At 33.1% G+C, this 18,148-nt stretch overlaps 1 protein-coding gene and 1 long non-coding RNA gene across 4 annotated transcripts in view; both read right to left on the bottom strand.

Annotated features, from left to right (window-relative positions):
* Positions 1-12,472: 12,472 nt before the first annotated feature.
* Positions 12,473-18,148, bottom strand: part of LOC149476210 (phosphatidylinositol 4-phosphate 5-kinase type-1 alpha-like) — a 54,549-nt gene continuing 48,873 nt past the window's right edge. The window contains exons 16-17 of one of the 3 annotated variants that reach the window (XM_089712164.1): positions 16,136-16,168; positions 12,473-14,472 (exon numbers count right to left, since the gene is read on the bottom strand). In XM_089712164.1, coding sequence (XP_089568290.1) covers positions 13,097-14,472; positions 16,136-16,168 — 1,409 coding nt within the window. In that variant the 3' untranslated portion in view covers positions 12,473-13,096. The remainder of the gene's footprint in view (positions 14,473-16,135; positions 16,169-18,148) is intronic. The other 2 variants (XM_089712159.1, XM_089712160.1) reach the window with 2 other exon arrangements.
* Positions 16,676-17,666, bottom strand: LOC149476211 (uncharacterized). Its single transcript, XR_016317883.1, has 2 exons — positions 17,402-17,666; positions 16,676-16,899 (listed from the first exon to the last, which is right to left on the bottom strand). It is a non-coding gene; the product is annotated as an uncharacterized LOC149476211 (long non-coding RNA).

Genomic DNA, 18,148 nt, shown 5'->3' with positions numbered 1-18,148 from the left:
TGTGCAGGTAAATAGTGCTGTGAGCTACATTTAGTGTTCTTATTTATGTAAATCTAAGTCGTTTTCTACGAGAATATATATACTCAGTAGTTCTAGGTAAATATATTTAGCACAATATTTAGAGTATATAATAAATAGATATTATAACTTTGTGTTTTCTCTTACTCGAGCAAGATATTAACTACACATTTTCGAAAAATTAAGGAATATGACATGTGAAATTTTAATTTAGGGCTTATCCATAGTCTGTTTTGATAATCATTTTTTATGGAAAAATTAAAATATCTCCAACTCGAGATACGAGCCATTTTCAAATAAATAAGGTATATGAAAATATAATTTAAGAGATTGTCCAAAAATTCCTTTAGGCAAAATTGTTTACCAGATTAAAAATATAAAGGTTTATAAAGAAAAACACAACAATAATTCGAATACACATTTAATCGAAACACCTCGATATACAGATAAGTACGAACTTCTTCTAGCAAACAACAAGATTACAAAACGCTGTACATTATACAATAAATAACAACATTTATCTATACTAGTGGCAATGGCTGGTTTATCCTGTGCTTTTTTTTAATATGGCAACTCATAAATCAGTTCTGAAACTTTAAGGAATTTAAAAATAAATGAATTGGCTGTCATTATTGTATGTTTAGTATTTCTTTTTTTGAAGTTTTGTGGAGTTAAATTGATGTTTCTTTCTCTCAACATAAAGGTGCTTCTACACGATTTTTTATACGAAAAAAAAACACATGTTTTATATGTGTAGATGTGACATTATAAAGATTTGAACATACGAATTCCTGCCTTTTGCTTGTTACGTTAGTAGACGTAGATATAATTTTTCCAAAGTAGTAATATATGAGATTCTTCGTTAAGGAAATAATTACAAGAAATATTTGAAATAATTACAACTATAGGTACAAATAATAACGTCTAATTTTTATATAGACAGTAAAAACACAGTGTAAACCAGCCCAACGAAACGTAAATAAAAAGAATGAGTTTCACCTTGAAAGAAAGAGATAGAAGATAGTGTCTCATTCTTTCGCATTACTTTTCGTACTTTGATTAGAGAAAATGGCTTTTTTTAATTTCTTGTAAATAATATTTGAAGCAATTTGGTTTTTGAAGTGAAACTTCTTTAAGCGCGTTGAGAGTAAAATTTCAAGGTCACGTCATGGTAATACCGACACGTCATGTAGTGGCGACAATGTTGGTATCTTTGAATCTTCCCAAAGAAGTTTCACTTCTGACACGTGTGCTCTGCACATACTCTTTTTTTATTATGTGTAATGTCTGTAGTACAGTGAACATACAAAATACAAATATGTTGTTTGATTTTTTATATCATTTTAAAACAACATTATACAATTTTTGTATCAATTCATAGATTATTGTTCCAAATAAATTTATTATTATTAGTTATTACTTGTCAAATACGTTGGACTATCTGCTAACCCACACTTGGCCAGCGTGGTGGATTATGGCCTGTACCTTCATAGGAGGCCCGTGTCCCAGCAGTGGGAACGTATATGGGCTGATGATGATGACGTTGTGTGAAAATGTGATTTTGGAATAAAAGAAGTATTCTCTAAGAAGATTTCTCTAATCGAAGTTATCTTTCGCTTAAACAGTATTTGAACATATACTTCGCATCCATTATTTAGTTAAAATATTTTCAAACATATTACAACCTCAGTTGAGGTTTACAATTAAAAATATTTTTACTAAAAAGAACCCTTAATTCTAAGCACATCACGGTCGATAAATACAGACCCATACATAATTCTTAAATTGTGTAGCCAGCAACAAAAATTCATAAAATGTATCACTTTAAAAAAATGATAAAAAGAAACACAGCCGATTTGAGCGAATTTTTACTGCGATAAAATAAAAAGCATAAATTCATGATCATTTGTGAAATAAATATCTTAAAAATATATGATATAGAATGAAAAGAAGTATATTGAAGATAGATGAAATGAAAAGAAGTCATTAATAAAAAATAAATAAATAAAAAATGAGGTTATATTTTTGTTGCTGACTTTACAATTAAAAAGCTTAAATGCGCGATAAATACACATTTGCTTAAATTTAATTAATAATACTTCATTATTTGTACATAATCAAATTAAATTATTAAAGTATAGTACCTGTACCATTAAATAGAGAAAAAAATATTAAAATTATAAATGATTTAAAATTAGAACTTATCATATAATACATTTAAAATCCGTGAAACCTTTTAAACTAAAAAAAATCTGGTCAAATATTATTATTCAATTATTTTTAATTGAAATTTAAATTGTTAAACATTAAAGTTTTTTTGAGATATCTAAACACCAGTATTTTTAAATCCTCCAGTAAAATATTATTATTTTACGTATGTATGTATACATATTTTAATACGACTGCATAAAAATTATGATGTTAATGCATCATGTATGTGTGTGTTCTTACACAAAAAAAATCCAAATGCTTGAAATAAAGAATTATATTTAATTAATGAAATAGGCTTGTGTCAAATAAAATCGTGTCTTAAATTTTTTGTATTATTTTTAAACATAAAATTGTATACATATTTTAGTATGTAAGAAAATAACATATTATAGAAAATTTATTTTCCGCCCTCGCCACAAAGTTATTTTTTAATCGTCTGAATTTTATATTTCATGGTTGCTCTATATATGCATTTTTTATTATTTCATTATTTTTATTATTCTGTTAATAATATAACAATTAATATGAGAGAGACACAATATAGAAATAGAGTAAAGTAAAAAAATCACAGATAAATAGAGACAGTTAAAACTTGTAAAATAAAAGATTTATAGATGTTCAATTTTTTTTTGAGATTTCTTTCAGATCTAATTAAGAATTTCTAGACTACTATTAAATTTAAATTAAATTATATTTCAGCTACTGTCAATTATAAGTTTTCATATAGTAGTTGCCATAAAAGAAAACCTAGTTTGAACTACCATAATACCGAAAAAAGCTTTTGCTTTCAAAGCAGCATTAAAAATATTTTTACACTTGAAATGAATATACCTATAAATTGATCAATAACGAGTACAGTTCCTGATTTGACTAATTAAACATCATTTGAAATCAAGTATTGATAGCGTCATGACGTATGAAAATTTTCTAACATATTTCGGCGGGAACCCTTGAGCCCAAATATAACTTATAAGCATTCAAGTATAAATAGGTTAAATACGTTTTAACTAAAATATTAACTAAATTTCTCTTCGACTTGATGCACATCGTAGCTCGATATCGAAATATGCGTTGTCTCGGATGTCAAATGTGCAATTTCGACCTGTAAAAGTATTTTCCACTGAAATAATTTAGTAATAAAAAAAATATTTTTAAATAAAAAAAAGTTTGAAAAATTTGGAAATTCTTACCTTTATATGACATGGAAGCGAAAAGAATAAAGTTATTAAAATATGAGCGGATTTTTTATTAGTGTTTTTTATATAATATTTTCATGCAATTCAAAGCATCTAAATATATTAATTGCATTTTGATCATGCGCAGTTGAACCAAGTTAAAATGCAATATGCCGAAATATTTGATATTAAATAATCCTAAAGATTTTTCATACTGGCATTCACAATTCACATGTCAAAATTGGGTGGGTAACCATGGTAACCAACTATTTCTTTTTTATTATAGGTTAAAAACATGCGTAAATGACTCCTATATTGTATTTCAAATGCTTTATTACGTTTAAATCTTAATTAAATAACAACAACAGTTTTATACAATTGCTATACAAAATAACAACGATAAATGTTGCACTCACAAAAAATCTTGGCGGAAATATTATTCGTAAAATATTAATATAGATGTGGCAATAATTGTAAGGGTAACAGGCATGTGACAGGCATGAACTAGGGGGGGGCAACTCTGGGGCACATAATTCTTCATAACCAAAAAAACTTAGCTAACCATGATACGATAAATGGTTACAATGGTAATTAAAAAAACTTTGAAAATTTGCTTAATATTTGAATATTCTCAACTGACTAGGTATGTTATGTTGAATTAATTCCTAAATTGATTATAATGAAGCGCAAAAACTTTGATAACGAACGTTCATATCCGAAAATAGGATAGTTACCCTACAAGATACAATGCTATAAAATAAATAAACTGATAACGCTGTATAAAATGATTGACAGATGTCAAAAGTCGCATCATTTTGACAACAAATATGGCGGGAGAGCTGTTGCAAGGTTACGGAATTAAACTCTGCATAGTCATAGATGTATGTTATTTTCAATTAAATATAGTTCAATCAAGAGAAAAAAAAATAGTTTTATGTTGTGTTTATCCTAAACTGCCATGTCACACGCAGTCACAGCGGATTCTAAAAATAGAAGACTATATTGGTCTTTAAACACTCGCACGAAAGCCGATTACACATTATATCAAACGCTAAATTGCTTCACAAACAACCTTTATGATTTATCGACTGTAAACACTAAGCTATCAACAGTAACTTTTTTATATTGGCAACATCGATACATAATGTCAAGAGGGCGCTAGTAACAACTAGATTGAACCAAAACTGGAAACTGCTTAAAATTGGACTTTGACCCCAATAAAATATGTATTAAGAATTCAAAACTTTTCCATTTATCAAAAGACAAATCAAGAAATACTATAGCGCTAATTTGAAAACAGGTAATTTCTATACTGAATCTACTTCTTGAATTCCAACATAATTTCTGTGAAACGTAAAAATAATGATCTCGTAAATAGAATCGTCAAGAACGACATTGCAAGTATTATTAAAATAACATTTAAACATAACAAAAAATCTCCATTTATGACTTAAGAATTGACCTGGTAAATAATAATTAAACTTGTGAATATGTTTTTGAAAACCAACCCTCAGTAATTGTTTTCCTTCAAGACATTACCACACAGAGGCATTCAAATTCCCTACATAAAGAAAACGCCAAAACCATCTAGCATTTTAAACGAAATCAAAGCTGTTAAGGATATGTTAACTAACGCTCTCTTAGTTTAAAAGTACATACAAATATCTAAATACATCAAATTTGTACTATGCAAAATGAACTTTTAATATTATACAAGTTTACAACAATTATTGCTAAAAATGGGCGTGTGCTATGACATGTTTTATTCGAATAAAGACATTTATACGTTGCAAGGAATGGCAATTTTAATTCAACGTATCCAATATTATTGGAATTTTTACTTGTAAAAACTTTCTTGTATTATTGGACCAATACAAGTAAATTTTTCCTTTTGAAGGTTTGGAACCCTAAAAAAGTAGAATCTCTGGGAATGTATACGAAATGTGGCTAATTAGCAACCATTTACTTCCGTCTCGTTCTCACTTAGTATAGTTGAATCATGCTATCTCACTTTGACATCTAATCGTGTGTGCGTTAGTGTGAAACGTCACAACAAACGTGTTGTGTTGGTAACCTAACTACACCTTTTTACTTTTTAATTGGACATTAGTACAGTCAATTATATCTTTTATTGAATGGAGATTAAAGAAAATCATCTGCAGTTCTATTTCGAAGGACCAAGAAGAAAGAGACAGACATACAGAATACGCATCCCGTCCCTGTCACACAACATGAAAATGTCTTTAATTGTCAAACAGAAACATGCCATGGTACATGCCCATATTAATACTTTTTTGAATTACAACAACAATAGATATAAAATAAAGTAATTTATTTTTGCTAAAAACTGCTAAAACCATGTGCTGAAAAAAAAAAACTAGAACAAGATCGACTCGATTTCTGAAGGTTCCATATTTTATTTCAATTTTGAAAGTGTTTTTGGTTCAATGTTATACTCTACAAATGCAAGGCTAAGGGTGACAAATCAACATCGAGCTATGCTGCGCTGTACTGCGCTGTGCTGTGTTTGGTCAACTCGCTCGTCTAATATTTTAATGAGGATACAAACAAACCATGCTGTGCTGCGCTGTGTGAGGCTACGCTCTGTTTAAAAACGCAGCAGTCTCGAGCGAGGCGCGCTACCCGCCGTGCTGAGCCGCGCTGTGCCGAACTGTGCTATGTTTTTATGGAGCTCTGCCATGCTGCGCTGTGTCGAGCTTATCACTACATAGTATAAAACAAAGTCGCTTTCTCTGTCCCTATGTCCCTATGTCCCTTTGTACGCTTAAATCTTTGAAACTACGCAACGGATTTTGATGCAGTTTTTTTTAGGGTTCCGTACCTCAAAAGGAAAAAACGGAACCCTTATAGGATCACTTTGTTGTCCGTCTGTCCGTCCGTCCGTCTGTCAAGACCCTTAAATTTATACTTGAAATTTATATCAATTGCTGAAATTTAATATAAGTCTACTGTCCCTTGAAGCTGTGAAAAAATCAAACTTCTAAGCCAACGCAATCAAAAGATACAGCCGTTTATGCCGCAAATTTTCAACACTTGCAAGGGAATCAAAACCTACAGGGTGCTTCCCGTGAACTCAGAATCTTGAAATTTGGTACGAAGCAACGTCTTATAGCATAGATAAAAGAAAAATTACGAAAACCATAAATTTTTAGTTACATCACATAATATTTTTTTTTAATAATTTTAAACTTATTTGTACAGAACCCTCGGTGCGCGAGTCCGACTCGCACTTGGCCGGTTATTTATTAATAGATAGAGTGATTCAAGAGGAAGGTTTATATGTATAATAACATCCATTAAATAGTGGAGAAGTACTGTTATTTTTGAGGTCTCTAATGTGATGTCGTAAAAAATTACATTTATTTGAGACGATGTAATAAAAGTTTCACTTTAAAAACAGAACTTCTTTTTCAAAACAAAATAAACTTCTAAGTTATAATAATAAACATATCAAAGCACATATTTATCTATGTTTGGCTTAGTTTTGAGCCTTGTCTGTCCATCTTTTCCCAAGTAAAAATCACGGGAACTTCAGATATCTCTTCATTGTCATCGTCTTGCTCGGTGTCGTATGTCTTTTCTTGTACCTCCACGTTGTCTTCCACCTCACTGTCATTTTCGTCTTCATAGCAGAACCAGAACTTGTTTCTTCCAGCAACAATCTGATTTGATCATCGTTCGATCGATCATGAAGTATGGCCTAAAAAATTGGTCAAAATGTAATTTAGAGCAACATTCATACATATATTTTACTATACATACTTCATAAAGTATTCAAAGTCTTAAAAAATATATAAATGTACAAAATATATAATATTAATATTAATACTTACACAAAAACTTGCACCTATACTCGCGTCGGTCTCATGGACCGATTGGCGCCAAATGCTATGACACGTGAACTTTTGCCGACCACGCGACCTACACTAAAATGAAGTTAGCCCCAAATCCGGAAACTAGCAAGGAACTCGACTTCACAGGATTTACCTGCATAAAAATAATTACGAAAATGTGTTTCGTCGGTCTCACAGACCAACGCGCGAGTATAGGAAGGTTAAAAAACGTAGCTTAAGAAACACAGCACAGCACAGCGCAGTACAGCGCAGCATCGTTTAATTGTTAAAAAAACGTAGCTTAAGAAACACAGCACAGCACAGCGCAGTACAGCGCAGCATAGCTCGATGTTGATTTGTCACCCTTACTCGGAGGTTTTAAGTTGAATATTAACAGGGAAAGTATTTTGAGATGAGATTAATTTAATATACCTAACGTCAAAAATAAAACAAAACCATAATTATATTTTATTAACTATTAAAAAAATTAACAAGCACAGTCTCTTCAAATATGGAACCCCCCATAATTCCGCACACGTGATAAAAGTACTAAATAAATGCCAGATTTGTGACAATAGCACTGACATATTATAACATAAAACTTGCAAATTACCGAACTATCATTACATACGAAAAAAGCAATTAAACTCTATCATGATAAATTAAGAACTTAAAACTCCTTTCCGATTTAAAATTAAAGGCAGGTAACGCACAGCACGCGGCTGTCAAAACACCACTTGTCAAATGTCAACGTCAAAAATAGCGCGAAACGTCAAACCATTGCACAGACTAAAAATAATTTACGTTATCTGTAACAAATTGCATTCCTATGAATGGAAGCACTGTTATTTGTGTTACAAACGATATTGTATCGAGTAAAAGCTTTATGTTTGTAAAAAGCAAAAACGTGCGTCATCACTTATAGTCGTAGTCGACTTTTTGTTTTAATTGCAACTATCCAAACCCACCGGGAGAAGCAGCGTCCAAAAGGAATACAGCGTTATTATGTTTTGTTAATAAAGCGGTAGGTTAGAGCTGGTATTCATGGAATTTCATATAAACAACAAGAATGAAGGTTAGGTTAGGTAAGGTTATTTTTTATTGTCAAACTATTATCGACTTTGTCTTCATTAAAATTACATTCAAAAAAGCGCAGCACGCTATCTGTCGCGTTTGATGCTTCGATGGTCCCCGAAATAAGTAGTTATTTGATTTTGAATTTTATTTCAATGAGAATAATGTTAATAATAGTTTGACAATGAAAATTTGGAAAATAAACATGAATATAATACCAGCTTTAACATAAATCATTGTGCAGGTGATTTGTGAATAGTTAAGTAAAAACGATATAACCTAAAAATACCATTTTTATTTATTCTTAATAATAATATAAAATTTAATTTTTAGGCCAAATCGTGTATACTTAACTTTACATTATTTTATTAGTCAAATACCTCCAAAGCAAGCCATTGTAATCCAGTGAAAGTTGAGCAGCCTTAGGCCGATTTAGATTCTATCTAGTTATAATAAGAGTCGTTTTACAAAATCACTTTTTATCTTGACCTGTTACTAAACATATAACAATGAATACTATGTTAGTACATTAAATCAATTACATTTTTTATGATAGCAACATTCGTGACAATATATTAAATATCATAATTTTATTAATTATCTGTTGAATTTTATTAATTTAATCATAGAGTAATATAGTGTAGTGTTGCCAGTCTAATAATAACATAAAAATTAAAAACTAGTATAAATCTATAAGTTTTTGTAAAACGACTCTTCAAAATCAGTGTGTCACACACTTCTATACTACTTTTAGCTATGGTTATTTATTTCCTTTAAATATAGGTAATATAACTTTTCTTATTCGGATTTAAAACATTTTATTAGGAATAGGGAAGCGCTTGACCACAATCTCGCCTGATGTTAAGTTGAGATGTGGTCAAGATGGAACGAGCTTCCCTAGAAGGTACACACAGTCAGTTTTAAACCCGTTAAAACCTCAAAATTATAACATAGCCAAAATAAAATAAATAACTTTTCCCAAAAAAAAAATGTAACATTTTAATACCATCAAATCCTGTTATAAATCCGTCAATTTCCCAAGTTATCACACTACCAAAATCAAACATAACCCCAAAAAATCCGGCTTTAAACCCGTTAAATTCCCTAAATCTTACCACTTCAGTAGTGAGGCAGTTGATAGGCGTAGCGCGGGGCGGTGGCGCCGGCCGCGGGGAGCGGCGGCCGTCGCGCGCTGGCGTTATCGGGTAGCCTGACGAAAAATGGTGCTTTTTTGTAAAAAAGTGGGAACTTTTTATGAAGTCTAACAAAAAAATAACAACTGTTGATTTTGATCCAGACAAAAAAAGACGTGTGGCACTCGGGGACTGCCGCGGTAAAGCTATTGCATGCTATGCCTTCAAGCCACACACACACACACTTCCGCGCCCGTCGGAGTGGGGAGCGTGAGGTTTTTCGTTACGCAATTTCTGGATTCGGTCCCCGCGCTCAAGGCCCGCGATAGAAGCTATACAATAGCTTAAAAATATTTTTTTGCAGAATTCACAAGTTTTTTTAGAAGCTTTAAAAAAATGAAATGAACTTTGGATCTGATCAAAAATACCAGATGAATGTATGTCTCTGCTTTATATTTCTTCTCTCTTCAAGATAACCATTTTTTGTATCAAGTATAACTTGTCCTCGAATCTCTGATTCTTAATTTTCCTTAGATTTTCTAAATAATCTCAAAATACACATTTCACAAAGTACGAAACTATTGTTAAAGTTCCACAATGGTCAGCTTTATCGCTATCGAGCGTTTTCTTCCAAACAACGTACCTATTATTGCAAATTTGTAAATTCCCATATCATTCGATATCTTCGTAATATTTGTATAAAAGCTATATTATTCAATACCAACCTTGTTCACTGCTACTCGATTCAGTGAAACTCGGCGTCCCCTCCGTCCATGTTGGCGTGGAGCCTTCTACCGACGCTGGTGGGGTCCAGCACACGCTGAAATGTGTTTTATTAGTGTTATAATAAAGTTCAATTTTGTATGTGTTGAGTATACACAGAAATGTTTTTTATTAGTGTAAGGGCGCGTTCCCACTATGTCGTAACGACTAATTTATCGTTCGACGACTGTAGTCTCTACCTGTTCCCATTATAACGATTGTTTGTCGTCAACATTTTTTATCGTTTAGCGACTGTCGTATCTAGCTGTTCCCATTGGATCGCTCAGATCGCTCGCATCATCAGCAAGCTACAAACCTAGTCGCCTCTGCGTTCGCTTGGGTTGGGAAAAGCAAACCGAGTACAGACGCGAGGAGCGCGCGGGTGCGAGAGGGAAGGGAAAACACGTGTTCGTCTACATAGAGTTGCCGTCCACGATTTTTTTATCGTTTTACGACTGTCGTGCTAGCCGTTCCCACTGTCACGACAAAGTGTCGTCACTGCAAAAACTGTCGTAGACGACAGTAAATTGTGTCGTTCTAAATGTGAACACCTCCATTTAAACATATAAGCCACGACACTTAAAACTACACGATTATTTGTCGTCACGACCCGGTGGGAACGCGCCCTTACGATAAAGTTCATTTTGCATTTTACTACAGTTGAGTTTTGGTAAAATTGGACCTTCGTGGATTCGATCATTATTCATTACTATTGATTTATTCATTTAAGAAAATGTAATCAACATCAAATTCTGTTCTTTATATTTTCATTTCGCTGAAAAAATATTGTTAAGATAAAATAATTTACTAAAAAAGTTTGGCGAAAAAAAAAATTTTTGCAGATTTTCGGGGGTATGGCGACCATTTGGAATCGTCCGAAAAGTATGGTATGGTGATTTTCGTAAATGGCTACACGACGATGGTTACCTGTGCAAAAGTTAGCCTGGTACAAATGGTTGAATTGTTTTTTTTTTTAAATCAACACATTTGCGTCGGTATGGCGGGCTGTAAGTCACACCGGAAAAGTATGGCATGGCACTACCGCCTACTTCTTTTTTATGGGCTATCGGTAAATTCTAAAATTTTTGTGTTACAAATCGTTTGACTTTCGCTATTTTTACGACGAGTTCGACTTACGCCCACGCGACTAAGCCCCCGGTACCAGTGTTCACACCATCGTTTTTCTTTTTGTCATTGCGTACTAAGACCCCTGTAGAACCGCCATCCTGTTACAAATGACTCGAAATTTTGTGTCAGTATCTCCCGGTCTATATATCGTACATATCTCCATTATAGTGGAGCCAATTTAATAGGCAAGATTTGACGTCTATCAATTTTATCTTCGTAGGGAGGTAACCTGCCTAAAAACATCGATTAAATGATTAAAAATGAAATTGATTAACAGTGAATTAATCGATGCAGACTTGTAATATATGGCAATTGAAGTAATCATTGCATTCGATTCTAGAAAACAAATTTCGATTTTTAGAGTAACGTCTCTAGTATTTAAAAAGAAAAAAAGTGAACTGACAAATCATTGTAGCGATGTCAGTTCTTAAAATCAATGATTTAAATTACTCGTATCGGTCATAATTATTATAAATATGTAATTGTAATTAAAATAAATATCTTTATTTACTCAAATGTGCTTCACAAGTTATTACTACATATAAGGAAAGTACAGCACTATTGCCAGTTATACTGGCATGCAAAAATATTTGAAAAAGTTAAAGACATGTGCAGTTCAAACAAAACTAAATAACATATTATTCTATGCCGTCGTTACTAGGTTACGTTGTTGAATTTTGATGAACTGTCAAATGTTGCCTATTAAAATTACTCTACATTAAAACTCACCTAGCCTCATTGCTCCTCGCACTACTGAGCGCTGCGGGCGTCAACGCGAGCGACGAAGCCGACGACGTCGTCATAACGCTCGCCGCGCTCGACGCCCCGCGCCGCCGACCTGACGCACTTGACGATGTAGTTGACGAAGAGTTCGTTCTGCTCGTTCTCGGCGGCGCTTCCTCGAACGGCGGCGGCGGCGTCGAACAACACGACACCCCCCCCACTGGCACACAACTAGCGTTACGACTAGCCTACTTGATATGGGAATAGAGCTCATTTTTCAATGGCAATCAAGCGTGACGATTGAAAAATTTGCTGCGTAGATCGGACATGTGCTTTTCTATCGCTTGGAAGACCGTGTTATTGTATATAACAATTTCTAGGGTAAGATGGCGTCATGTGCGACATGTTTGGATTCATAATTTGGCAAATGTCCGATCTAGATAAGTAATTATAAAGTGTATTTGGTTCTGGCAAACAGCTTGAACATTTACGTGCAAAATGATATCGTTGGGATAGTGTCTTCGAAAAAAACATTACAAAAAAAATATATCGTAATACGCATATAATTATCCCGTTTGTGAGATTAGGTAGCTAGATGAGTTCTACGTATTAAAAAGTATAGAAAAACACTAAACATTTAAAAATGATCATTGAAATCACAAAGTTAGAGGGTATGGTGCAATAACGACAACTAATAACACCTATAACTATTAACTTAATATGATCAAAATATTCAAGGTGTTTGCTGCATAAAAATTACGAAACTACTGTGAACATGCAAATCAAACATATAGTAGTTACCAAGTTATACACAGAGAGATATAGTTAATTCGTGACACACATAATAATGCTACTATAAAGTTTGTCAAGGGTAAGGTACGGCCGAACGGACTACGGACAGCTAATAAATAAAATAACTACATAACAGTAATAGCTTTAATCGTGCCAAAGCATACATCTATAACTACGAAATCTTCACATGCATTTTGATTTGAGCCAATTAACTTCTAGACGTCGTTCACAGCACAACTTCGAACTCTTTCCGCATTCTGAATATCTTCTTATTCTTATCGGAAAGTCTTCTAAAACTGCTTCGTTTTATGCCACCAAATGTTTTAGGAGGTAGTTTTGGCTCTGGTACAACTGTAACTGAGAACTTTTTCATTTTATCGTTCACTGTTGGTGCTTGTTTTTTAGGAACTGATGGCTTAGGTGCTTGAACAGGTGGTTTAGGTGCAGGCCTTTTCACACCCGGCCTGCTTACTACTTTCTTTTCAAATATCTCCTTCTTCTGTCGTATATTCTCATGTGCTACTGGTTTACGCACAGTCTCAGTTACATGTAAAGACGACATAGAACTAGACTCCGATTCTGAATACGATTTCATTATGCTCTTCTGGAATTTGTCTATTTGCGTCTTCGCTTTCGTTTGACATAGTGCTTCGTCTTTCGAAAATTTCCCTCTGCCGTGTTCTTCGTCGTACGTTTTTATTTCTATCTTTGGCTTGATCTTCTGTTTGTCTTTCTTCGATTGAGTAAAAGTGAACTTCTTTGATAGACCAGACATTAAGCTCTTTGGTTTATCAGATTTGACCGAACCGCTTTCATTCAAATCCTTATCGATTCTCGGTGACTTTTTCATCTTTGATACATTCTCTTCAATTTCCTCATTATCTTCTTGACTTGAAGAATTAACTGGTGCTTTCTTTGAAAACTTATCAACAGCTTTGCTCCCAACAGTTTTAAGGAACTGGTATGGCCCTTTATTCTGTTTGACATTGGGTGCAACCTTTTCAAATACAATATCTTTCATTTCCTCAATGATAATACTATCGTCACTACTAGAGTCCGTGAATGACTTGTCATCATAATCACCTGACTCCATGTGATGTTGCATCGCGTCATGCATATCAAACTTAGCCATCATATTCGATTGCGCAAACAAACCTCTAGGTGTCCTAAGCGTGCTTTCTCCGTCTTCTACGTAACTCAAATTAGTATCTACTTTGGACATGTTTAAAGAATCAGAAACGGGCGGTACATGGCATGCAATATCTTTAAAGTTATAATCATGCCCATACAAACGAAAATCATCATCACTATCATTTATATGAAGTGGGACTTCATTAACTGTAATATCTATATTACTGTAATCACCTTTATCGAGTGTAGATTGCGAGTGGCCGCCCCGTTTAGCTTTGGGAGAGCCACGTGGCGGGACGGGGGGAGGGACTCTTTGCTTCTGCGAGCCCTTGAGGACCGCTGGGAAAGCCACGTCCGGGTCTGGAGTGGACAGAGTTGTTTTCGTAGCCGCCTGGCTTACTCTAGCGGACGTCGACACTGGTGACGTCACTGACGTCGGCGTAATTTGCGCTGTGACGTCAGTTAACGACACTACAGGCGAAGGAAACGCTCGAGACATTTGTAAACATATTTATTAAACAAATTATATAATACATTGTACAAATAATACATTATAAACAAGATTTTTGGCGGAAGAAACAAAGCGGAGTAACAAAAATTCGTCGAACGAATGGAAGCGTATAGTTTTGGCAACGGAGTTAAATATCCAAAATGGCGTGTTTGTATTTGTATTTTTTGTATTGAGCTTGACCGTCAACATATCGCATTTATTATTGGTGCGTTTTAGATGTTAGTGATTGATTAGAATAAAACAAATAGACATAGCATGCAGATTTAGGGTTAGGTGTAAATAAAGTATACCAATAGTATAAAGATCCGATAGGTCGATAGCAGCATGGAAAGAGAGAATACCAACGATAAGTTTACATTTTGAAATCTTACGCCTTAATTAATATCAATAACAAACCATCATAGGGTTATCTTATATTATCTTTAACTTCAGTAAACATAATTAATAATTATGCAACTCGACCAAGCTAAGTTTGCACCTCGATGGAATGCGGCGCCCCGCCCGCTTCCCCGCTCACCTTCCCAAAATCTAACAAACATTTGTTTACTTTTTTTTAAGTTATAGCTAATCCTTTTTTGCAGACCGTACGTGCGTCAGTGTGACGTAATCGACGCGAGGTGCAAATTTAGATTGGTCGAGTTGTACATTTTTAAGTCAATAAGTTATAAATACCTATATATTATACTAAGCTATACTAGTAAGCGATTTTACCTACATAGCGTGTGTTTGGGCACCAGAAGCATTTTGGCAACAAAATGTTTTCTTTCAAGCTCACAATAGGAATAAATGTAACCTAAACCTTATTGTATTATAGTCATTGGTTTTTCTATATTCATTACCTATGTTTAATAAACTCATTTTTTACTTAACTATCTGATTTAAAATACTATCTACAATTTACTTAGGACAGAGAAAGGATTGTTCCCTTTTTTAATATTGCATATTTCTTTAGAATCAGATTTTTTTTAATTCGGATCATTCCTAAATCAATGCTCATTATAATATTGGCCTATTAATGATGAAATCAAATACTGAACCTATCTTTACGGTGCAGTTACATCAAACGATCGAATGCTCATTCTAACCCCACTATGTCAAATTCTTTTAGTGTAAACAGGCGTAGAGCATTATTTCGTTGTTAGTGCGTTCGAAAAGATTCTATGCAATGTTCTAATACTGAACAACATTGAATACGAGGTTTCATTTACACTAAAAGATCACGAAAGAATGCTCTAGCTCTATGTTCCTTTGGTCTAAATGCACCGTTAGATAGAGTTAGATTTCCTGCTCTATCTACACGATTCTTATTCTGATTATCATAAACCAAGCAATATAAAATATGTTAAAAAAATTGGTTGTCTGTAAAGTCGGTTTACTGACAATAGTTAAACGTGACAACGTCCGATTGTGCTTCTTTGTCGCTCGTTCCGCGCTCTCGCTCGCACTTCAAGCCCTACATGGAACGCCTCAGAGCGAGGTAACGCCGCATGAGTCATGTTTTTTCGTGCGTGCAGCCGGCTCTATCGAATTATAAGACGTTGTCACGTCAAAAACTCGATAAATTCTCTCATTCTCGAGTGTTTTTACAGCCGATATAAAACACTATTATATTGTAAACCTCACCTGCTTTTGCGTTCGTTCCACTTGAGCTTGCTGCTATCCAAATGTGAGCGTGAAATTCGTTTAATAAAATAATAATAATTTGTACGGAAAAACTGATAGTACCTATTTTGACGGTTGAAAATATTTTCTTGGTTTAATTTCTTATTCTCACATTATTCAGAAATTTACCTTTACATTATTTTTAAATGTTATTATCACTTAAATATTATAATATCCGTTCTTATTACTCACAAATACGTTTGGTTGGGTGTTGTTGAAATTTTTACACTCTCGATAATCAATTAAATAATTGAATATATCAAATCAGTAGGTACTTATATAAAAATAAAAAATACTTTTAACTAAGAACCAATATAGTGGATCATTGTGTATTTTACTTTAAAATTTAAATAACATGCAGAAATTTTTTGAAAATACTTAAATATAACACGTATCTTTGGTTTTACCTCAAAAACTACTTTTATTTCATTTTTTCCAATTGTATAGCATTCATTATTATTAAAAATTATTTGAATAAAATATAAATAAAACAACAATATCAAAAATCTCATAATATATTATTTAATTCACATTCATCTTATACATTCAATAAATTACAACATTTTAAACAAACTACACAATAATATATGTTTTATCTCGCTCAGTCACATACAAATAGAAAGAGATAGCATATATATTTCTACACAAGTATTAGGCCTTTAGCAATTACAAGGAAAAGTTTAACTTGTAAGAAAATGTGATGAAATTAGGAACAGTAGTTATTACTATAGTCGAGCCAATTTAATAGGCAACATTTGACGTCTATCAATTTTATCTTCCAAGAGAGGTAACCTGCTTAAAAACATCGATTAAAGTGAATTAATCGATACGGATTTGAAACATTTGTAAATCGAATTTATTAATTTATGATAATTTTTGTTCACAAGTAATCAATGCATTCGATTCTAGATGTCAGATCTCGATTTTTAGAGTAACATCTCTGGTATTTAAAAAGAAAAAAGGTTTATTGACACAAAATTGTAGCGACGTCAGTTCTTCAATTCAGAAATTGTTTATTATGTTTAGAATGGTTCATCAGTAAAATGAAATCTTAAAATTACTTGTATCGGTCATTATTATTATAAATATGTAATTGTTATTGAAAAAAGTTAAGCAAATATGCAGATCTAACAGAAAGAAATATCATGTTATTCTATGTTGTCGTTACTAGGTTACGTTGTTGAATTTTGTTGAACTGTCAAATGAAGCCTATTAAAATGGCTCTACTATATTTGTATTATATAGATTTTAACGCTTTCCAAATATATTTTATAAAACCATCTCTATATTAATAATATATTCCTTGCATTACTTTTACGGACGGGTTACAATTCATTTAATCATCACAAAATACGTCAAAAACCCTCAATCCGTAAACAAAAATATTTATTACATAATGGGCCCTCTTCACAATGGGCAGCGTTGGGCGAGTAGAGGCAATCACGATAGCGTAGAGCCTAAATGTGATTGCCCATCATTGTAGATGTATATTCAAAAAACGATAATTTGTTGGGCCAACGCTGCCCATTGTGCAGAGGACCCATCATAATACATATTAAATAGTCATTTCATATCTAAAGGGTTATATTACAAGTAAAAAGATGTAGAAACGTTACCAACACAACATTCGATCTTGAAACACGGCACACTAACGCACACACGATTACACGTCAAAGTGAGACGATATTCAACTATCGTGAGCGAAAGAGACAACTGTAGTAAAATGTTGCTAATTATCCACATTTTGCCGTGCCAATCCCGTAATAACCTATCTATCTTTTTACTTATAAATAATGGCTACACCAGACGACACATATCTCAAAACTTACCATATATCATACCGTCCTTTATTATAGCCTAACATAATAAAGCGTATGAAACACCTTTACAATCACTAAGGAAATATTACTTCAGTACAACATTTAATATCAATATTTAATACACCTATTTAAATATAATATAATGTTTGTGATT

This window comes from Colias philodice, chromosome 28 (genome assembly GCF_061535455.1).
Source record: "Colias philodice isolate Cphi_HAF_F1 chromosome 28, ilColPhil1 Martin Lab GWU primary, whole genome shotgun sequence".
Taxonomy (NCBI): Eukaryota; Metazoa; Arthropoda; class Insecta; order Lepidoptera; family Pieridae; genus Colias; species Colias philodice.
This window is presented reverse-complemented; position numbering and strand designations above follow the sequence as displayed.